Source organism: Schistocerca serialis, chromosome 3 (assembly GCF_023864345.2).
Source record: "Schistocerca serialis cubense isolate TAMUIC-IGC-003099 chromosome 3, iqSchSeri2.2, whole genome shotgun sequence".
Classification (NCBI taxonomy): domain Eukaryota; kingdom Metazoa; phylum Arthropoda; class Insecta; order Orthoptera; family Acrididae; genus Schistocerca; species Schistocerca serialis.
In genome coordinates this window covers 958319818-958344759 of record NC_064640.1, presented here as the reverse complement: position 1 = coordinate 958344759, position 24942 = coordinate 958319818, and the positions used below count along the sequence as shown (strand labels likewise).

The 24942-nt window shown below is 44.0% G+C and overlaps 1 protein-coding gene across 1 annotated transcript in view; it reads left to right on the top strand.

Moving 5' to 3' along the window:
• The first annotated feature begins 7777 nt into the window (after positions 1 to 7777).
• Positions 7778 to 24942, top strand: part of LOC126471343 (Down syndrome cell adhesion molecule-like protein Dscam2) — a 401761-nt gene continuing 384596 nt past the window's right edge. Inside the window, exons 1-2 of the mRNA XM_050099464.1 lie at positions 7778 to 7786; positions 7857 to 8055. Coding sequence (XP_049955421.1) covers positions 7778 to 7786; positions 7857 to 8055 — 208 coding nt within the window. The remainder of the gene's footprint in view (positions 7787 to 7856; positions 8056 to 24942) is intronic.

The window sequence follows — 24942 nt, the reverse complement described above, 5'->3', positions numbered from 1 at the left end:
TACTCATCTAATGCATATTGTACGATGGTTTTGAACTTTGTCCACTGATCCTCAACACTATCTGTACTTGAGACGAAACTTTTGTGTTGAGCCATCAGGTACTCTGAAATCTGCTTTTTGTCACTTTTGCTAAACAGAAAAATCTCCCTACCTTTTTTAATATTTCTATTTACGGCTGAAATCATCGATGCAGTAACCGCTTTATGATGGCTGATTCCCTGTTCTGCGTTAATTGTTTCAAATAGTTCGGGCCTGTTTGTCAACAGAAGGTCTGTCCGCCCCGGTAGCTGAGTGGTCAGCGTGACAGACTGTCAATCCTAAGGGCCCGGGTTCGATTCCCGGCTGGGTCGGAAATTTTCTCCGCTCAGGGACTGGGTGTTGTGTTGTCTTAGCGATCATCATTTCATCCCCATCGACGTGCAGGTCGCCGAAGTGGCGTCAAATCGAAAGACCTGCACCAGGCGACCGGTCTACCCGACGGGAGGCCCTAGCCGCACGACATCTCCATTTTACCAGAAGGTCTAATATGTTATCGCCACGAGTCGGTTCTCTGTTTAACTGCTCAAGGTAGTTTTCAGATAAAGCACTTAAAAAAATTTCACTGGATTCTTTGTCCCTGCCACCCGTTATGAACGTTTGAGTCTCCCAGTCTATATCCGGCAAATTAAAATCTCCACCCAGAACTATAACATGGTGGGGAAATCTACTCGAAATATTTTCCAAATTATCCTTCAGATGCTCAATCACAACAGCTGCTGAGCCAGGGGGCCTATAGAGACATCCAATTACCATGTCTCAGCCTGCTTTAACCGTGACCTTCACCCAAATTTTTTCACATTTCGGGTCTCCGTCAATTTCCTTCGATACTATTGCACTTCTTATCGCTATAAACACGCCTCCCCCTTTACTGTCCAGCCTGTCTCTGCGGTATACATTCCAATCTGAGTTTAGAATTTATATGGGCACCTTAATTTTTTTTTGCAGTTCTTGGTTGCGTCTTCTTCTTTGGCTGAACGCTTCTGATTTCTTTAAATACGTTAAGTATCCGGCGAAAGGTTCGGACACTGGATGCTGTCTGTCAGGATAACGATCAACATACACAGCACAAGCTTATTGAGCATTTTGTTCACAATAGCCATAAATAAACACCATATCTACCTTTTCTGCAACTGTTAATCACTCCATTTTCACAAAATTATGTCTTCCGCGGAATTACTATGACTGGACGAGCCTATTATCATACCTAATTTAAGTAATAAACCTCACACAGTGTTATTGGGGGCGTTGCTACATTTGTGAGAATACTACAGCGCTATCCATCACAAACCGAAACAAATGTTCCAAATCAAACACTCCTATTTATTTACGTACTATACGAATATGTAATAAAAATTGGGGTACCTATTTAAAAAAATGCAGTTTCTATCAATTTGACCTATGGCAGCCCCAGATAGTGGGCCATCCATAGCGACATCTGTTTTCCCCCTTCACGCTCAAACAGATTTTTTGTTCTTATTTTTTTGTTTGATGCTAATTTCGTGAGATATTTATCACGGTCACTATCGATGGACCACCCTTCCATGCGTGTGTGTGTGTGTGTGTGTGTTTTATAAAATATACAGGGTGTTACAAAAAGGTACGGCCAAACTTTCAGGAAACATTGCTCACACACAAAGAAAGAAAATATGTCATGTGGACATGTGTCCGGAAACGCTTACTTTCCATGTTAGAGCTCATTTTATTACTTCTCTTCAAATCACATTAATCATGGAATGGAAACACACAGCAACAGAACGTACCAGCGTGACTTCAAACACTTTGTTACAGGAAATGTTCAAAATGTCCTCCGTTAGCGAGGATACATGCATCCACTCTCTGTCGCATGGAATCCTCGATGCGCTGATGCAGCCCTGGAGAATGGCGTATTGTATCACAGCCGTCCACAATACGAGCACGAAAAGTCTCTACATTTGGTACCGGGGTTGCGTAGACAAGAGCTTTCAAATGCCCCCATAAATGAAAGTCAAGAGGGTTGAGGTCAGGAGAGCATGGAGGCCATGGAATTGGTCCGCCTCTACCAATCCATCGGTCACCGAATCTGTTGTTGAGAAGGATCTCCATCGTGCATAAACCACATTTTGTGTCGTATTTGAAATGGCACATGTTCTGGCAGCACAGGTAGAGTATCCCGTATGAAATCATGATGACGTGCTCCATTGAGCGTAGGTGGAAGAACATGGGGCCCAATCAAGACATCACCAACAATGCCTGCCCAAACGTTCACAGAAAATCTGTGTTGATGACGTGATTGCACAACTGCGTTCGGATTCTCGTCAGCCCACACATGTTGATTGTGAAAATTTACGATTTGATCATGTTGGAATGAAGCCTCATCCGTAAAGAGAACATTTGCACTAAAATGAGGATTGACACATTGTTGGATGAACCATTCGCAGAAGTGTACCCTGGAGGCCAATCAGTTGCTGATAGTGCCTGCACACGCTGTACGTGGTACGGAAACAACTGGTTCTCCCGTAGCACTCTCCATACAGTGACGTGGTCAACGTAATTTTGTACAGCAGCAACTTCTCTGACGCTGACATTAGGGTTATCGTCAACTGCACGAATAATTGCCTCGTCCATTGCAGGTGTCCTCGTCGTTCTAGGTCTTCCCCAGTCGCGAGTCATAGGCTGGAATGTTCTGTGCTCCCTAAGACGCCGATCAATTGCATCGAACGTCTTCCTGTCGGGACACCTTCGTTCTGGAAGTCTGTCTTGATGCAGACGTACCACGCCACGGCTATTGCCTCGTGCTAATCCATACATCAAATGGGCATCTGCCAACTCCGCATTTGTATACATTGCACTGACTGCAAAACCACGTTCGTGATGAACACTAATCTTTGATGCTACGTACTGATGTGCTTGATGCTAGTACTGTAGAGCAATGAGTCGCATGTCAACACAAGCACCGAAGTCAACATTACCTTCCTTCAATTGGGACAACTGGCGGTGAATCGATGAAGTACAGTACATACTGACGAAACTAAAATGAGCTCTAACATGGAAATTAAGCGTTTCCGGACACATGTCCACATAACATGTTTTCTTTATTTGTGTGTGAGGAATGTTTCCTGAAAGTTTGGCCGTACCTTTTTTTAACACCCTGTATATAGCTTATTTCCCTCCTAATGTTCATTAAAGTGTCGGGTAAAAATTTGTAGTAAAGAGGAGAAGAGCGTTTCCTGAGTTTCAGGAACAACGTTTCTCCTTTATATATTACATACGTGTACGTGATTTATATAACAGTAAAAATTGTTTTTTATGAACAGAAGTGACACAAGTATTTTCAAACTGAACGCAAAATTTTTGTTAATTTTCTTTTTCATACCAAAAATACCATTACCGTCCACAGTTACGAACACAAAAAAAGAAGGAACAACCAGACCGATCGAGCCGTCCTCAAACGATGGTCTTCCACAATTAATTTTAATTTCCGACTTCTCCGGTGGATTCTCCAGAAATTTTATTTCATACAAACCTTTTTCTGACGTTAACAAACACAGAAACAAAAAATTAACCAATTCACTCAACCCCTTCTCAGAGGACGATCTTTCATGCATGCGGCAACTGATTTGTGTGTCGGTTTTCGTCACGACCATCTGATTCGGCCGTACCTCCTGCACTCGACTAAGGGAATTACATTAGCTTTCTCCATGAAGTACTACAGGAATTGTTGGAGAATGTCCCGCTGGCCATTTGGTTGAAGTTGCCGCCATTAATCGGGAAGCAGCTGGCAGTTTCAGCGTGTTAGACGCTCATTAGGAGACAGATGCATTAATCTCAACGGATGACGTTTCCAGCAAAAACTTTAAAGCAATGTTCATCTCACAGCAGTTTGAACACCGTCTCTGAACAGCCTAATGTCAAAACCTTCATGAATCCATGGCGAGGAAACGATGCAGCTGTGATATTTTTGTCACCTAATAAAAGAGTTCATTTTTATTGCCTCTAAAGAATCTAAAATTTTGTATTTCTAGGTATTTTGCACATTGCATATAAAAAGCAAGACGCTTATGAAAAGGCTTTTCTACTGGCTCAATTTACAACGTTGTATGAAATAAACACAATGTACAAACAATACTCTTTGTGCGTCATAACAAAGGTATAACACATTCTGTCAGCAGTTTCGTTGATAAAGACAATATTGCCGCTGTGATTTTTTAGTGACAACCTACTGAAAATGAAAAATGTCCGCCACGGTGCCCTTAATCCAAGCACGAGAAAACGTTAATTCAGAAAAGCGTTGCCATTACTCCACTGTTGGAAAATGCCACGACTGTGAACAATTTATACAAGTACACGGCGTGTTCACTAGTTTCCGTCTCGAACTCTTAAGTGCACGAGAAACACCCGCATTAAATCTCACTGTAAACTTCATAAGTGAATGGGTAGTAAAAAGTCAAATGAATAGTGCAAGAACCGTGATCATCAGATGAGTATTCTCTTAGCTCAGAATGTTTGCTTCTGTCTTTCGGTAGCTTTCTGGTCCAGATTTTCTCTCTCATTCAAGCTCTGGTGTTTTGAAAATAATTTTCCAACTTTTCCGTAACCGCGACCAACATTCCGACAGTCCTGGAAGCACTTGGAGCCATTAGACCGTAGTTTGTCTTAAAGTGCTGAAGACTAGGAGGCAAACGCCACGAAGGCCATTACAGCTGCCAAGTGCGAGCCATTAGGATCTCTTCCAGACAATAAAAGGGGGAGGGGGGAGGGGTTGTGGAGTGAAAGGAGGAGAAGGGGCAGGAGACTTGCGCACATCTGCATCGTTGAGTTGTTGAGGAGTTTTCTTCGCGACAGACCAATGCTTTTTTTCGTGTATGTGAGCTCTGCGAAAGGACGGAAGAAAGACTAAGGCTCGGCGTCCAGTCGACAAACAGGTCATCACAGTTGGAAGCTTTCCTCTATGTAGATCGCAGTTCACTTCTTCTTATGACGCGTTCCAACAGACGGACATCACTAGATCAAGTGCTTAAGAAATCAACACGTCGTACGGCATATGACAATCATTTACTACTTGAAGTAATAACTGTAAATGCATCACGGTCTCAGACTCTTACATAGACTTCGTGGCTTACAGTATCAATGAGGGCGGAAGACAAACCCGGGCGGGCAGAAAGACAGGAAAGGAAATCGGTCGTGTCCTAGCAGACAAATCATCCCGGAAACTCGCCTAGAGCGGTTAGCGGCAACCACGGAAAGGCAAATATGATTGGTCGGACGGGAATTTCGACAGCCGTCCCCCAGGAAACAATTCCTGCTTTCAGGGTGGCCACCAAGACCCGTCAACCCATAATAACCAACATGAACCTCTAAACTTAAATAGATAACATCAACAACAGTTCTTAAGAGACGTTTTCTTGGTATATGAACCATTACTTATTCGAAAGATCAGTCTGCTCACAGTAATTCTTCTACCAAAGAATACTCCTCCTCCAGGTACTGTGTGACATTTTTTGGAGCATTGCTGGTATAAAGCGAGTGAAATATTGTCTCTCAATCCAGAGTTTCGTGAAACGATACCGTTTATCATCCCAGTTGCTCGATCACCTTGAAGCCTGGACCGCATCACATACGATATTCGCTATGGTAGTTCATAAACGTTTTGGTTACACGAAGCTGTTACGGTACAACTAACGAGTTGAAAGATGTTGTGAGATAAGCTTCTACTCGAGTGACACAAGCAGTGCTCCAAAAGACGTCGCGCAGCACACGGCAGTGGTGAAATGGGGGAGGGGTGTGTGTGGGTAAGTAATAGTTTACATCACAAGAAAAGTGTTGTTCTTGTTATTTATTTAAATTTAGCGCTTTCCGTTGGTTGTTGGAGGGGTAACGGGACGTCGTAGCCTCCATGTAGCAACCACTGAGCCATCTCGTTCGGTTATATGTGTGAAAGGAGGGCGAAGGAGCCAGAAGCATCGCGAGGCGCTCCGCGAGTGGAGCCGGACGAGCTCAGGAGTCCTTGCTAAGGACTCTCTCCCTCTCCGCTGCTGTTCCTAAATACCACCTGCTCGTTGGTTTCTAGGGTTGCTTATGAAGCTTGATGATGTGCTCATATGCAGATTCGAAATCTACAGCACTGATAGGGTGCTAACTGTGAATTTCCGAGTATATATTGTGTAGTTCAGTAGGCAGTACAGTTGAAGAAGAATAGACATCTCTAAAAAGGGAAATCACAAAAGTGAGAAAGAAAAACATAGGTACAAAGACGATATCTGCGAAGAAACCGTGGATAACGAAAGAAATACTTCAGTTGATTGATGAAAGAAGGAAAAACAAAAGTGTTTAGGGAAATTCCGGAATACGGAAATAGAAGTCGCTGAGGAATGAAGGAAATAGGAAGTGTAGGGAAGCTAAGGTGAAATGGCTGCACGAAAAAGATGTGAAGAAATTGATAGAAAAAAATGATTGTCGCAAGGACTGACTCAGCATATACACTATGTGATCAAAAGTATCCGGACATACGTTTTTCATATCAGGTGCATTGTGGTGCCAGCTACTGCCAGGTACTCCATACCAGCAACCTCAGTAGTCATTAGACACAGAGCAGAATGGGGCGGTCCGCGGAACTCACGGACTTCGAACGTGGTCAGGTGATTGGGTGTCCCGCGCGGCGCTACGGTCGCAGGTTCGAATCCTGCCTCGGGCATGGATGTGTTTGATGTCCTTAGGTTAGTTAGGTTTAAGTAGTTCTAAGTTCTAGGAGACTGATAGACTCAGAAGTTAAGTCCCATAGTGCTCAGAGCCATTTAAACCATTTGATTGGGTGTCACTTGTGGCATACGTCTGTAAGCGAAATTTCCACACTCATAAACACACCTAGGTACACTATTTCCGATGTGATAGTGAAATGCATACGTGAAGGGCCACTTACAGCACAAACGCGCACAGGCCTACCTCGCCTGTTTACTGACAGAGACCGCCGACAGGAGAAGAAGATCGTTATGTGTAATAGGAAGACGTCTATCCAGAGCATCACACACGAATTCCGAACTGTATCCGGATCCACTTCAAGTGCTATGACAGTCAGACGAGAGGTGAGAAAACTTAGATTTCATGGCCGAACGTCCGCCTAAGCCACACATCACGCCGGTAAATGCATAACGACGCCTCGCTTGGTGAAAGGAGCGTAAACGTAGGACGATTGAACAGTTGATAAACGTTGTGTGAGTTGACGAATCACGGTACACTATCACAGCACAGGCCTACTTTGATGTTTTAAGCACCTTTTTGCTTCCCACTGTTGAAGTGCAATTCGTGGTTGGCTATTGCATCTTTCAACACGATCGAGCATCTGTTCATAATGCACGGCCTGTGGCGGAGTGGTTACACGACAATAACATCCCTGTAATGGACTGGCCTGCACAGACTCCTGACCTGAATCCCATAGAACACCTTTGGGATGTTTTGGAACGTCGACTTCGTGCCAGGCCTCACCGACCGACATCGATACCTCTCCTCAGTGCAGCACTCCGTGAAGAATGGGCAGCCATTCCCCAAGAAACCTGCCAGCACATGACTGAACGTATGCCTGCGAGAGTGAATGCTGTCATCAAGACTAAGGGTGGGCCAACACCATATTGAATTCCAGCTTTACCGATGGAGGGCGCCACGAACTTGTAAGTCATTTTCAGCCAGGTGTCCCAATATTTTGCTCACATAGTGTATTTTCCACATTTCCTCTTAAACTGTACCTTAGCTGGTGGTGAGTGGCACGATGCTGCCAGTGTCCTCCTGTCCAGAAAAGTATTGCGCAGGGCGTGTCGCTGCTAACCGCCCCGCCTGGTGCTTTGCAGAGGATCTCGTGGCTGGCGTCGGACGGCAGCGAGGCCTCCGCGGTGCCCGGGCTGCGGCAGCTGCTGGACAACGGCACGCTGCTGCTGGCGCCCTTCTCGGCCGACCAGTACCGCCCGGAGGTGCACAGCGCCGCCTACCGCTGCGCCGCCACCAACTCGGTGGGCACCATCGTCAGCCGGCGAGTGCACGTCAGGGCCGGTGAGTCCAGAGTGCCCTCGTACCCCTACTCCTAGCCTCGTGCGAAAATAGTGCTCAGTACTTCAGCGAGGTACCTGTAAAACAACCGTCCACTGACTTTCCTTTCTAAATGCCTGCTCAACCCCTTAAATTTCTAGCTAGAGCAGAAGAATGTCGAAAGCATTTGTTTCATCTCCCAGACCCTTACTATTTCTTTTAGGGTAAGTAGACATCTGGACACCAGACGCTGCGCAGCACAATGAAAACTGAACTGCAGGGTAAACTTGTTGCAGATCACGTTCACCGTATGTGAAGTCGGATTACGCTATGGAAATGACAGGAACGTAGGATGCTTTTTTAAACACTCTGGTATAATCTAATGATCTCCGAGAGCTACAAATAATCGCTAATAAACTGAGAAAAAGTGACAAGTCTGGTAAGCACGAGCAACAGCTTCATCGGGGGCGAATCGAGACATTCTTTCGCAGTAATTGGGTGCCCTAGAAGGTACGGAAGGGGTGAGATCTAACAATAAAAAGCATCTGAATATAGGATGTTTCAGGACGAAAAGTAAATGTTTTGGAGGTAGTTGTGGTGTCACCGCCAGACACCACACTTGCTAGGTGGTAGCTTTAAATCGGCCGCGGTCCATTAGTACATGTCGGACCCGCGTGTCGCCACTGTGTGATCGCAGACCGAGCGCCACCACAAGGCAGGTCTCGAGATACGGAATAGCACTCGCCCCAGTTGTACGGACGACATTGCTAGCGACTACACTGACGAAGCATCGCTCATTAGCCGAGCAGATAGTTAGAATAGCCTTCAGCTAAGTCCATGGCTACGACCTAGCATGGCGCCATTAGCCTTACATAGTTTGATAGTTATCTTATGAAATGTCTCATCAAGAACGCTGTATACAAATGGTGGATTAAAGTTAAGTATTCGAGCAGCTACGTACTTTTCTTTATAGTATTCATAAGTATCCTGTTTCAGACCATCAAGTCCGCCTGCTTGCTTAATGGCCGCCTCCCTTAAATAATGTGCGTAGTGTTGGCAATCTGTCAACACTACAGTAGTCACATCATCACAAGTCGTTGTGCTCATTGCTGAGTGTCGCGATCCCACCAACCGACTGTCTCCATACTGGGAGATTACCAGCTTCTCTTAGAGCCTGATGAATAGGTAGAATGTAGATGTTATCGATTTCATTCATCCACTTGCTCGCTGCTCTTCCTTTCCCTCCCGCGATTAATTTTTTCTAGATTCCCTCACCTCTTCTCACCATATGGCCAAAGAACCGGAGAATTTCTGATTCACACGACAAGAAAGGCGCCTGGAGATAACGATTTGCTCAATTAAGGACACATTTGTTCCTCTTTCGGTACGTTTTAAGCGTAGCATCGTGCGCCATCGCTAAAGCTCACATGCTAAAGCAAACACTGCTTCTCCCTGGCCTTTAGGATCCACGTTTCGCAATCATAAAAGAAGAGTGAAAAGACGAGTGTTTGAACAAGCCGAACCTTGGTGCTGTCCGTTATGGCTCTGTTCTGTCAGATCTCGGTGAGCTGCTTTTGGGGGCTCGCGTTAGCGTCATCTGTCTTCCTACCTCATGTTCGTAGCTTGCGTGTCACAGATGATTGAGCCAAGATAGATGTTCCTGTAATCGGGCTGCGAGTTGAACCTATTCTCCTCGATTAATTCTCATGCGTTTGGGGATGTCGAGGTTGACATGACAGCATAGACTATCTTGAATAAAACATTCCATGTAAGATGTGTACACTTTCTATTATTCACAAATATATTGCGTTAGAACAGAAACCAAAAAAGTACCCACAGAATGTGTTAATCACAAACTGCATCATATCCTCTGCCAACAGCTGTAGCTTTTCCGCTGCAAAACTTGTACAAGATTCTCTACAGGGATACCCAACGATTCTAAGTAAGTGCGTTATTCTTCAACGTTACAGCAGAATTAGCCAAGAAATCACAGTGGTAGACACAGTTGAAACATTCAGTGATGTGGACTGAAACACAGCTTCACAGTTTGAATTTCAAAACAAAAATGACAGTCGACAAAGAAAGCCATAGCAACTGGAGTACCAACACGCAAAATGAAAACTTACATCACTAACCAGCTGTATCTTCGCAAGCAGTGAACGCTCGGTACCTGTTGCACGAAATGTTTCATTAGAATTCACAGTCGACAAAGAAAGCCATAGCAACTCGAGTACCAACACGCAAAATGAAAACTTACATCACTAACCAGCTGTATCTTCGCAAGCAGTGAACGCTCGGTACCTGTTGCACGAAATGTTTCATTAGAATTCGTCTACACTAAAATGCCCTAAAAGACGTTAATTCCTAAAACGCTGTGCATATGCACGACCTAAGCTGAAGGGATGTCGCTGACAATTAACCTGGGCAGTCATCGGACAAACAGCCTCTCCAGTGTGAGCTAGCAAATTCAATCTTTACTAAGGTTAATTTGAAAGTGTTGCGTTAACAATTATGACAAGAAAAATATTAGCTGCTAAAGACTCACCATATGCATCAAGTGAGCGACAGAAATTGAGTGTCCTGGAGGTGCAGAGATGAACCTTCTGTGTATCTGTGTATTACAAGTCACAAAGTGGACATCGTCGACATTCGAGAAATGTTCAGAACGAACATCTTGAATACCAAATGAAAAATAGCGCGCCACAATGATCACATAGATTCGCACCATCAAAATCGAAGACGAAGTCCTTGGAGTTAAAAACCATGCAGGACATTCAGCAAGGTATCCACTGCTAAAGAATACATATAGAGAGCTGATGGAACGTGATGGCGTGCAACCGAATGCGAAATAGTCTGTCGTGGGGCTTGTCGTGAAACTGGCTATCCTTTACGGCGTAGCTGGTGATAGTGCGATAATATGTTTTGCAAACACGGAAAAGACAAGCAGCCAGAGGCTGAATTTGTTCGGTTGTTTCAGGTGGTATCAACTGCAATGTCACACACTTTTCAGGAGGCATAGTTTGCTATAAGGGAGTGCGATTTTTATACGCAGACCAGCAATCAAGTAAAATCCAAGTTATATTGATCAGCTGCTGGCCAGAAGCAGTGCTCGTACCATAGTTGTTCTCTGACTCCCATTTCCCCACTCCGGCTTGCTGTGACGTAAATATTCCCTACTGCCCATACAAGATCACGCACACGAGAACTAATAGTAGGAGGCAGAGCATTTCCAACTTCTCGCAGAGCATTAAATAACTTTCCAGCCAATCTACCAGCCAAACTAACAGTCGGTGTAATTGTACACGGATGCGCCAAGGCATTTATGCTAGTTAATCTTGATACAATTCTCTTGATACCTGTAACTTTCAGGATTGCTTTCATATGCATTTCCTCTTCAAATCCAAATTGGTCGGAGTTGGAAACAAATTCCGTACGGAATGTTGGGATAAGTTTGTCTACCTCATCCACAACTTTTCGAGCTGATTCCGCAGTTTGTTTTGCATCTTCAAATTGGAGCTTTATTTGAAATTTAGTTGTCTTACGCCTTCCAGTTCCATATTACTGTTTGAAGTTACGCATCCAGTGAACTGTATCGAGAATCCATGAAACGCACAAACACCAGTTTTTGTAACAAGTGTGCCTTGTCCTCCCTTGAATATCCGTAGTTTCTCTTATGCACCACTGGGTCATATTGGCGCGGGCTTATTCTAAATCTGTTCATAATTGCTTTTTGCTATGCTGCGGATGATCTTCCATGCACGTAATTACGCTTAGTAGCCCTTCCTTCGACAACGGTTGTCTTACTACGTTTCAGTGGTGACGGGATTTATGGCTCCCTGTTCGCCAAGAATGATGAACTACATGCATCGACACCTGTTTCAACATCACTTTCGCTTGTTAAGTACGTATCATGGTAATTATATTCCTCGTATACGTTGTCTGCACAGTAGAGCCTATACGACACCACACATTCCACTAACTTACCTTGCAAAAACACTAACATTTTATCTGCCGCTCCTTTCTCACCCTGAGAAATTCCATGGGTTATTTTAACAAGGGTTTTCAAATCGTTTCTGTATTTCTAAATTTATACAAGGCTCTTGACACTGTACCACATAAGCCGCTTGTAGTAAAATTACGTGCTAATGAAATAACGTCTCAGTTATCCAAAAGGATACGTGATTTTCTATCAGGTAATTGATAGAAACTCATCGAGTAAAACAGAAGTGATTTCTGACATTCCCCAATGTAGTGTTACAGACCCTATGCTGTTCCTTATCTATATAAACGATTTAGGAGACGGTCTGAGCTGCCGTCTTAGATTTTTTGCAGGTGATGCTGTCGTTTATCGACTGGTAAAGTCATCAAAAGATCAAAACAACCCCTCCCGCCAGAGGTTCGAGTCCTCCTTCGGGCATGGGTGTGTGTGTCGTTCTTAGCGTAAGTTAGTTTAAGTAGTGTGTCAGTCTAGGGACCGATGACCTTAGCAGTTTTGTCCCTTAGGAATTCACACACACACATCAAAACAAACTGCAAAACGATTTAGAAAACATATCTGTATGATGCAAAAATTAGCAATTGACCTTAAATAATGAAAAGCGTGTGCTCATCCACATGAGTGCTAGAAGAAATCCGTTAAACTTCGATTACACGATAAATTAGTTAAATCTAAAGGCCGTAAATTCAATTAAATACCAAGGAATTAAAATTACGAATACACAGAAAACAGTGTGGGGGAGGCAAACCAAAGACTACGTTTTATTGACAGAACACTTAGCAAATGTAAGAGATCCTCTAAAGACACTGCCGACACTACACTTGTCCTTCCTCTTTTGGAATATTGCTGCTCGGGTTGTGTCCTTACTATATAGGATAAACGGAGTACATTGAGGCAGATCAAAGAAGAGCAGCACATTTTGTATTATCGAGATATAGGGGAGAGAGCGTCACTGACATGGCACAGGATTTGACGTGGCCATCATTAAAACAAAGACTTCTTCGTTGCGATAGAATCTTCCCACCAGATTTCAATCACCAACTTTCTACTTTGAGTGCGAAAATATTTTAATGGCGCCGACCTACATAGGGAGAAACGACCATCGTAATAAAATAAGGGAAATCAGAACTCGCACGGAAAGATGTAGGTGTTGGTTTTTAACCCGCGCTGTTCGAGAGTGGAATAACAGAGAATTATTGTGAAGGTGATTCGGTGAAGCTTCTGACAGGTACTTAAATGTGATTTACGGAGTATCTAGCGGTGTGGAGTGGCCGCGCGCTTTGAGGCGTCCTGTCAAGAACCATGCGGCCCCTCCCGCCGGAGGGTCGAGTCCTTCCTCGGTCATGGGTGTGTGTATTGTTCTTAGCATAAGTTAGTTTAAGTAGTTTGTAAGACTAGGGACGGATGACATCAGCAGTTTGGTCGCTTAGTAATTCACACACATTTGAATATTTTTGAACAGAGTATCCATGTAGATGTAGATGAAATGTCAACTTTGGCAATTGCTGCTTTAGGTATATTGTAAAGTTTGCTTTGTTTATCGTTGCCATTGCTCTACTTGAAACATTTAATATGTAGTACATTTCCACCCCAGCAAACGACTCTGATACGTAATTGACAGCCGGCCGGTGTGGCCGTGCGGTTCTAAGCGCGTCAGTTTGGAACTGCGTGACCGCTACGGTCCCAGGTTCGAATCCTGCCTAGGGCATGGATGTGTTTGATGTCCATAGGTTAGCTAGGTTTAAGTAGTTCTAAGTTCTAGGGGACTGATGACCTCAGCAGTTAAGTCCCATAGTGCTCAGAGCCAAAATCGTAATTGACAGCTGTGTTCTTGCCTTGATTAATTGAAAATGTAAGGTAGTAATTGGTAATTTTTAATTTATATAGTTCCCATCCACCCATGTTTCATTAATTTTGTCCTCGTCTATAAATCTGCTTGTTGTTGGTTTAATTTCATCAACTTGGCAATCAGCAATCATTGTCCTTTGAGGAAAGTAGGTTACCACATACTTTCTCCATGGCTCTTAAATGTTACAGGAAAGACTTGTTAAACTGCCAAAATCTGTTACCTTAATAATTTTTACTACTTCCGACTAGCTTCAATCTTAAATTCTCAACACTTTAACCAACGTTATGAACAGACATGGGACGATGGTCTGTTGAAATCAAAAATACAGGCAGAATACAAAAGGAATTCGCATCATGGTTTAACAACATAGTTCAGTTTGTTACATCAGATGAATATGTTATGGTGGCGACCATTGTGTTATTTTGACATGGTAACCAGGCAGCAGTCAAACTTTTATCATCATCTTGACTGTCCATAATCCGGACACCAAATGATACGTGCTGGCTTATTACTGTATGTCTGCAGCCTCCGTCAGCTACCCAAGTACACTGAAGAGCCAAATAAACAGGTACACCCGTCTAATATCGTGTAGGCCCCCGCGAGCACGTAGAGGTGCCGCAACACGACGTGTCATAGACTCTACTAATTTCTGAAGTAGTGCTGGAGGGAATTGACACCGTGACTCCTGCAGGGCTGTCCATAAAACCGTAAGAGTACGAGGGGGTCGAGATCTCTTCTGAACAGCACGTTGCAAGGCATCCCAGATATGCTCAATAATGTTGGTGTCTGGGGAGTGTGGTGGCCAGCGGAAGCGTTTAAACTCAGAAGAGTGTTCCTGGAGCCACTCTGTAGCAATTCTGGATGTGTGAGGTGTCACATCGTCCTGCTGGAAATGCACAATGGACACGAATGGATGCAGGTGATCAGGCAGGATGATTACGTACGTGTCACCTCTCAGAGTCGTATCTAGACGTATCAGGGGTCCCGTATCACTCCAACTCCACACGCCCCACACCATTACAGAGACTCCACCAACTTGAACAGACCCCTGCTGACATGCAGGGTCCATGGATTCACAAGGCTGCCTCCATATCCGTATACGTCTATCCGCTGGTTACAATTTGAAACGAGATTCGTCCGACCAGGTAACATGGTTCCAGTCATCAACAATCCAATGTCGCTGTTGACTGACCCAGGCGAGATGTAAAGCTTTGTGTCATGCAGTCACCAAATGTACACGACTGGGCCTTCTGCTCCGAAGGCCCATGTCGATGATATTTCGTTGAATGGTTCGCTCGCTGGTACTTGTTGATGGCCCGGCATTGAAATCTGCAGCAGTTTGCGGAAGGGTTGCACTTCTATCACGTTGAACGATTCTCTTCAGTCGACGTTGGTCCCGTTCTTACACGGTCTTTTTCCGACACAGCGATGTCGGAGATTTGGTGTTTTACCGGATTCCCGATATTCACAGTACACTCATGAAATGGTCGTACCGGAAAATCCCCAATTCATCGCTACCTCGGAAATGCTGTGTCCAATCGCACGTGCGCCGACTATAATACCACGGTCAAATTCACTTAAATCTTGATAACCTGCCATTGTAGCAGCAGTAACCGATCTAATAACTGCTCCAGACACTTATTATCTTATACAGGCAATGCCGACCACAGCGCCGTATTTTGCCTGTTTACATATCTCTGTATTTGAACACGCATGCCTATATCAGTTTCACTGGCACTTCAGTGTACATTATCTGACAGGTGCAGATGCCCAACATGCGTCATAAGGTTGTCGTTGGTGCTGAAAGAAGAAATATGGTCACCATGCCAAGCCATCCATTACACGATTATGTGACAATCATCCTGTGTTGTGGACCAGAGAAAGTTTGAACACCTTGCGAACGATTCCACCCAAAGCAAGAATGGGAAACATACCTGGTTCTAGTTTTTCTTGTTATCTTCCCCGTTGTTTCTCAAACTCTTTTCATCATTATATCACTGTTCATCTTGATTACATGTCCACCAAACCTTGCCCTACACAGTTTGATTTCTTTAAACACGAACATTTTGGGGTAGGCATTACCGTGGCTATTAGTGATATCGAATGAAACAACAAATTTACTGTTACCAGTCACTGTCTATTTATGCCCACAAAGCGTTTCGAAGGTTTAACCTTCATCATCAGGTAGATTACAAGTGTTGCTATGACACTTGTGTGTGTTATGTTGCAATTTTTGGGGAACGTTTGGCAATGTCTCCAGTGGTCATTGGCTTCTTTCTTTGTCGTAACACATCATTTGTAAACTTTCATACATATGACAGTTTACATGTGATGTGTAACGACAGAGAAAGCAACCTGTCAGCACTGCTAACAGTGCCACAAAATCGTCACTCAACACACACAATAGTAACATAGCACACGTATATGTCATACTAACATACGTAAATTCATCTGATGATGGAGATTTAAGCGTTCAAAACGCGTTTAGGACGTACATAAATCAGGAAACGTGTTGTTTCATTCGAATCTGCTATCTCCCGATATTCTCCCCATGCTCTGTTACACTTTTTTGATAGTTCTTCCCAAAAAAGGTCCAACAATGTCAAGATGTATTGATTTAATGTCTTTGAAGGTGCCATATGAGTGGAGAAGCTAGATAAATTATTCCATTCATATCAGCGACAAGGTAAGGCGTGCATCATATACGTGTCTGGTGTTGTTTTACACAGTTGCTCTCCTTGCTTCCCCATTATCTTCTCCCCAAAGAATCATTGGGTATTGATCAAGGCTATCCAGGGGAATCATCCAACAAATTGTGCTACATACATTCAAGGTCATGTGACATAAAAATGGCAGGAACCCCCCCCCCCCCTCCCTCTCTCCTATGGACCAATCAGGACCACGCACGCCCTCCTGCCTTCATCTTTTTCAACAGAGACACTTGGGTGGGAGGGGTTCCACAGCGAAGGTCGAGGATGCTTCTGCTTGTTAATAATGAATAACGTTATGTCACGTCACTTGAGTTCTATTTGTTAATATCAGTATTACGTGACACCACCAGGGACTCGTACTTGCAGACAGATATGTATTACGTACTTTTCCACATTTTCGTAGTTCTACATCTACATCTACATCTACATCTATACTCCGCGAGCCACCTTACGGTGTGTGGCGGAGGGTACTTATTGTACCACTATCTGATCCCCCCTTCCCTGTTCCATTCACGAATTGTGCGTGGAAAGAACGACTGCTTGTAAGTCTCCGTATTTGCTCTAATTTCTCGGATCTTTTCGTTGTGATCATTACGCGAGATATATGTGGGCGGTAGTAATATGTTGCCCATCTCTTCCCGGAATGTGCTCTCTCGTAATTTCGATAATAAACCTCTCCGTATTGCGTAACGCCTTTCTTGAAGTGTCCGCCACTGGAGCTTGTTCAGCATCTCCGTAACGCTCTCGCGCTGACTAAATGTCCCCATGACGAATCGCGCTGCTTTTCGCTGGATCATGTCTATCTCTTCTATTAATCCAACCTGGTAAGGGTCCCATACTGATGAGCAATACTCAAGAATCGGACGAACAAGCGTTTTGTAAGCTACTTCTTTCGTCGATGAGTCACATTTTCTTAGAATTCTTCCTATGAATCTCAACCTGGCGCCTGCTTTTCCCACTATTTGTTTTATGTGATCATTCCACTTCAGATCGCTCCGGATAGTAACTCCTAAGTATTTTACGGTCGTTACCGCTTCCAATGATTTACCACCTATGGCATAATCGTACTGGAATGGATTTCTGCCCCTATGTATGCGCATTATATTACATTTATCTACGTTTAGGGAAAGCTGCCAGCTGTCGCACCATGCATTAATCCTCTGCAGGTCCTCCTGGAGTACGTACGAGTCTTCTGATGTTGCTACTTTTTTGTAGACAACCGTGTCATCTGCAAATAGCCTCACGGAGCTACCGATGTTGTCAACTAAGTCATTTATGTATATTGTAAACAATAAAGGTCCTATCACGCTTCCCTGCGGTACTCCCGAAATTACCTCTACATCTGCAGATTTTGAACCGTTAAGAATGACATGTTGTGTTCTTTCTTCTAGGAAATCCTGAATCCAATCACAAACCTGGTCCGGTATTCCGTAAGCTCGTATTTTTTTCACTAAACGTAAGTGCGGAACCGTATCAAATGCCTTCCTGAAGTCCAGGAATACGGCATCAATCTGCTCGCCAGTGTCTACGGCACTGTGAATTTCTTGGGCAAATAGGGCGAGCTGAGTTTCACATGATCTCTGTTTCCTCAATTTTACGTATTTTCCACAGCTACCGTATGTTATAGCAGACGGCACTCTGGAGCACAGGAAGAGGTTTTATCTATTTGTTAAAAAAAATACAACACCCTAGGTCTATTTGTTAATAACAATATTACGTGGCACCAACAGAGACCTCACCTACAGTAGGCAGATATACAAGGACTCTCAGTTTTACGTATTTTCCAAAATTTTGTGCATTGTACCCAATTACGCGAAGTATGTGTCAACATCGCGTCGCATATGCATAATGATTATGTTTTCTCTAAATGTATCTGTGAAGCCATGTCTCCCGCTCCCTCTGTATAACTAACGAAATTCATATATTTTTTTTCCATATGTCTACGACGAGCTCTCTCTCTCCATCAACCTTTAGCACAGATATCAAAAAAATGTTTTAAATGGCTCTGAGCACTATGCGACTTAACTTCTGAGGTCATCAGTCGCCTAGAACTTAGAACTAATTAAACCTAACTAACCTAAGGACAACACACACATCCATGCCCGAGGCAGGATTCGAACCCGCGACCATAGCGGTCCCTCGGTTCCAGACTGTAGCGCCTAGAACCGCACGGCCACCCCGGCCGGCCACAGATATCAGTCAATTTGGAGAGAGATGGTGTAGTAATTCTAATAGATCACTCATTCTCATAGCTTTCTAGAAAAACAGCCAAGACATCTATCCTGACAGTCACACTTCTACCGCATTCTAAGTATAGATTCAGATATCCTGCATGACAAAATGATATCCAAATCTCTTATCGAATTTTTTAGCCTTTTCCAACATTTTTCGAAATTTATCCTCTTTTCCCATACGTAAACGTAGAAGTTTAAAAAATCTCTTAATTGCTTACGTGGCCAGATGTGACTTGGAATTTCCTTTCGACATCCAACGTTGTTACAGAGCCCCAACCGAATCACTTATATACTTATTCCCCAAATGGCAACACTAATGTTAAAACACATTGATAGCTGTTGGAGGTAGTGTGTTGACGTTATTCTGCTGTAAACACACAGTTACGCTATTTGGTGGGTAGCCCCCCTCCCCTCCCCACGACGCCGGTGCCTCTTCGAAAGTGGCGGTGAGGGCGGAGGGGGCGGAGACGCGAGAGGCGGGCTGGAGACGCGGGCACGTTGGACCTATTGCAGGATGATCCATCCCAAGCATTACCCTGGACACTGTGCGGGCAGATCCACCCCAAACAATATTCCCCGAAGTACTACACGCTGGATCCAGCCCGAACAATATCCCGCCACTTCCGACGGTTGGAGGGAGGAGGAGGGAATTACGTTCCTGGTTGATCCAGACGGAATGGATGGTGGGGAGAATTGTGCTTGGCTTTTAAACTGTTAGCAGCGGTTGTCTGTCAAGGACTCAACAGATCTCTGGAGAGCGCTTACTAGCCTAAGAGTTAAGTGTGGTTTGTCAAGATGTTCCATAGAGAAATTATAGAGAAGTGGGGAGAGGGTGTGATTGGCACCTAAATGTTAGTATTGAATATCTGCAAAACCACCAACAGGCTATGACAGGTTCTTGCTCTGTTTAGATGCCCTCCTCCTGGACGAGTCGGAGGTGATTACACATACATTGTGCAATTTTCTCTACCACTCCTGGGGAACTGGTGTGGCGTAGTGTTAGACAGGCAGGTGGAGCACTCCCGTTCGTGACCTGGTGGCCAACATCGTACCAGGAGTTCCATACGGTATCAGCGTTATCCAGCGAATACAGGTGAGGAGCTAGTCGCAGCCTAGGTGTGTATCAGTCTTTGTTATATCCACCCACGGCTTGGGATTTGTTCGCTGTTGCTTCTGCAACCAGTGAGGACCACGCACCCCTTCGATACCTTCACCTTGTGTGGGAGGTACAGACCGCAATTTTCTCCGTATTTTCGGAGCACTGTGTTCGCAAGCATCGGCGTTTGGGGCTACACCCAATCAAAACGGCCTATGAAAGGTGATCAACCCTCTAGCAAGAGTGACGAGTTTTTCAGGGGATGTTGCAGATGCTGCTCCCTCTCTCAAGAGCAAGATTTCTGTAGCGCTGTGCTACACGCGGACGATTTGTGATTGGAGGTATCTGCATTTTACTATGACGTCACACAATCTAGTAATGCAGTGTGACATTTCTTATACAATATCTTTGGCTTACAAAATTCTTTTTGGCGTCAATGTTTCTACCAACGTGACTGTTTCCAGCACTATGACGTCACACATTAATAACGGAGTAGTGGATTAGCAATGATAGATAAACCGGGACCAAAGCTAAAGACGTCAATACGTCGACACGGTGCAACGCGCCACTACACTACGCGATGCGACACTGTTACGCGACACCATGATACGCCTTCGTGACATGATGCAACACGATGTTGACACATACTTAGCGTAACTGGGTACAATGCACAAAAATTTGGAAAATACGTAAAACTGAGAGTCCTTACATATCTGCCTATTGTAGTTGAGGTCTCTGTTGGTGCCACGTAATACTGTTACTAACAAATAGACCTTGGGTGATGTAATTTGTTATAAAGAAATAGATAAAACCTCTTCCTGCGCTCCAGAGTGCCGTCAGTTATAAAATGTGGTATCTGTGGAAAATACGTAAAACTGAGGAAAGTGGGAAAGTACGTAACACGTATCTGTCTGCATGTAGCCTCTGCTGGTGTAACGTAGTGCTTAGATTAACCAATAAAACTCGGGTGGCATGACACAACGTTATTTGTTATTAACAAATACAAGCATCCTCAACCTATACCATGGAACCCCTCCCATACAAGGTGAAGGTATCGAAGGGGTGCGTGGTCCTCACTGGTCCTTAGGAGAGGGGGAGTGTTTCTGTCATTTTTATGTCACGCGACCTTGAATATAAGTAGTGCAGTTTGTTGGATCATTCCCCTGGGTGACCTTGATCAATTCGGAATGGTTCCCTGGGGGAGAAGATAGTGGGGCACTCAAGGAGCGCAAATGTGTAAGATAACACCAGACATGAATATAGTACACCCCTTATCTTATGGCTGATATGAATGGAAATTTTTATAATGACCACTAGGTAACTTCTCTGGCTTTTTAACTTATATGGCAGCTTCAAAGACATTTAAATCACTACATCTTCATATTGTTGAGCTTTTTTATGAGTTAACCCTACTTTCCTAGTGCAGTGGGCTCTCTTAGCTACAATTTATAGGATTAAGTCCGTCACCGTGTGTCCAAAATCCAACCATAGTAAGTAATATAGGGGAGCACACATGTAATAGCTGAATAAGATTTTCTGGAGTGATGTAATTTCTGGGGGTGGATTTGCTCCTAGGGGATGACGTCATGTATCATGTTACTTTACTTGTAGTAAAGCAGGGCAAACCCAACACAAATGCAATCTGCATAGTTGCCATATTTCCATATTTCATTCCCTTCCCAGCCTGGTACAGAGAAATAGTGGTAGATGTGGGAACACCACAATTCAATTATTAAACAATATAATTATGCAAATTATACCTTTCTCGCCCCTTCTCCCTCCCCTCCCCTTCCTGCCCTACTGGCAGGCATTACGAAGTTTGAATGGAAATTTAAAAAAAAATTGTCGGAATTTCTTTGGCCCAATGCTGTGCTGACATAACGCATCCACCCCTACCCCCCCCCCCCCTCATGCTCAGGGATTGGCTGCAAATTCTAAATGGCGGGTGCTCTTTCTGGGACTTTAAACCTGGTCCTTCTGGGCAGTCTGCTCCACCTACACAGGAAAAGGAGGAGAAGCCCTTTCCCATGCCCTCCCCAAAAATTGGTGTTATATTCAAATGTGAGTGGGATTTTTTTCTCTGCTAACGTGACCATAATTGGTTGGAGAGGTTCAGTCCATGCTGAACTGTTGTGGAAGCATCGCTATGTGTTCGATCAACGGGATGATTGTGAAGGATAGAGCAGCTTTCAATAGATGTATTCATAGTTCACATTCGTAGGAGAACTGTAACAATAGCTCATTGTGCGGTTGAGGACTATGATAATGGAAGAGTGTAGGTGAAAGAACCGGAATTACATTCAGCAGATTGTGACAATAGAGTGGGTTGGAGCCAAGATCCATATTGTAAGGAATACATGCTCATGCGCAAGTGCAAACTGCTGAGGTGTCCACAGGAAGCTTTAACTGTTGCAAAATGGAAGACGCAGGCAGTTGATGCTAATTCACTTCAGTGGAAGCGTATTCGTATATGTAATGTATGCAACTGAAGAGCACCAACGGCTCATCCCCATTCACTCTCCCCTCAACCAACCCATCCTCTGATCCCATCATCAGTCGCCTACCATCCTCAGTGCTGTGCAGAAGGTGTTTTATCAAAGAGCTGCTAGTGTCTGACCTTGTGGCCTGTAAGCATACAGCCGAGGACTGGGCCCATATGCAGAACGGAAAGGAGTTATTGGATGAGTGACTGAAGGAGAAGAGGGATAGTGTCGAGCATATAATGGCTATACAGCAAAGTGATATCAAGGTGCATGACTTGCAGACTGATGCTGTTGTTATAACTTCTTGCTATTTTTGAAATGGATAGTCAGCTTTCCAACTCATAATAGAAGTCTGCCTTCGATCCAGAGTACCAAGCAACTCGTCTAGTTCCCAATACTCAGCATGAAGCACCAGCCAAGATCGTCCAGCGCTGCCCAATTGCAGCAGTAGAGGAATAGGAAGAAACCATAGAAGAATAAGTACCCTTGCTTAATGTGTTTTTGCTGCTATTATCACTTGTAATGGCTTTTCTTCTTTGCTCATCAGTCGATGCGGCATCCTCGAGCCTGTCGGGACCTACAGCAGTGACATGTCCCAGCCTGTCAGGACCTGCAGTGGTGGCACATCCGTTGTGTCAGGACCCACAGCACCAGCAGCACCCTGGGATTCTGTCGCGCACCTGGTCAGCTTGTTTGAGCAGGACAATGAGCTGTAATTGTCAGTTCTACATCTACATCCACATGGTTACTCCGCAATTCACACTTAAGTGCCTGTCAGAGGGTTCATCGAACCATTTTGATACTACTTTCTACCATTCCACTCTCGAAAGGCGCGTAGTAAAAAGGAACATCTAAATCCTTCCGTTCGAGCTCTGATTTGTCTTATTTTATTATGATGATCATTTTTCCCTAATTAGGTGAGTGTCAACAAAATATTTTCGCATTCGGAAGAGAAAGTTGGTGATTAAAATTTCGTAAATAGATCTCGCCGCAAAGAAAACCGCCTTTGTTTCAGTGACTGCCACCCCAACTCGCGTATCATATCAATGACACTCGCACTCCTATTGCGCGATAACACGAAACGGGCTGCCCTTCTTTTCACTTTTTCCATGTCCTCCGACAATCCTACCTGCTAGGGATCCCACTCCGTGCAGAAATATTCCAGCAGAGGACGGACAAGTGTAATGTAGGCTGTCTCTTTAGTGGGTTTGTCGCATCTTCTAAGTGTTCCGCCAACAAAGCGCAGTCTTTGTTTCGCCTTCCCCAAAATATTATCTATGTGGTTTTTCCAATTTAAGTTGCTCATAATTGTAATTCCAAGGTATTTAGTCGAATTGACAGCCATTAGATTTGTGCGATTTATCGTCTAGCCAAAATTTATCGGATTTCTTTTGGAACCCTTTTCTTTGTTTAGTGTCGAGACAACCAGCCAGTCCCTGACTGGCAGAAGCGCGCTGGATGTCCTAAGCAACATGACACAGGTCGGTTATTGCACTAGAGGGAGTTGTAGAGTGCAAAAATTGTAGAGAAAGACAGATATTGGAATACATTCGGCAAATAATTAAAGACATAGCTTGCAAGTGCTTCTCTGAGATGAAGAGGTTGGCACAGGAGACGAAATCATGGTGGGCCGCATCAAACCAGTCAGAAGACTGATGACCATAAAAATTTCTGTTAATGTATTTCATCTGAGTCAGACAAATTCTAGAACCACAAAACAGCTGGTGAGGGATAGTGCAAACCTAACTATAGCAGTGAAGCAGGACAATCTGAATGTAAAACACATTTACCAGGGTTATGTAAAAACCGATATGTTTTTCAATGATTTTGTAAAGATACGGGCAGATACCTGAAGTTACTCACAGTATGGGTTTCTTGTTGTTGATGAAACAAGAAAACTGAATGATGTCAGTGCAGACGGAACTTCCAGGAGTTCCTATATATGTCCCTACGGAAGAGGGTTAGTACATCAGTATACGTATCACCATGGGTAAATTCACATGCATGTCGGGCGCTCAGTCTGATAGGATGGATGTGCAGGGACCAAACATTCACTTGTGCATGGACGCGAAAATTCAAACTCTCGAACGTAAAGTTGGAGGCTTACGCAAGAAAATATTGTCATACCCTTCTGAGAATGAACATTACACAGTATGACCGGTTCAATGCAGTTGAAAATAAGGTAAATGGCTTAACTGAAGGGAAAAAAGCTGTTATTGAGAAGGGGACATTGTATGAACAGATTAATGCAATTGGAAAGAAAGTAGGTGACTTAAATGAAGGGAAAATAAGTTACTGAGAACAGGAGCAGCATAAAAAAGAGAAGAGCAGGTATATAAAGCCTTACACTGCACAGAGGTCCGATTAGATAAGAAATGATTAAAGGTTTGGATGACCTGTGGCAGGCGGATCCTGTCGAGATGGTGGAATACTCATGTGTCAATAATGGCTTCGAATACATTTTAATGGTCATTGATACTTATTCTAAATTTGTCTTGGCATAAGCCATGAAAGTGAAAATGGGGAAAGATGTTGCACAGG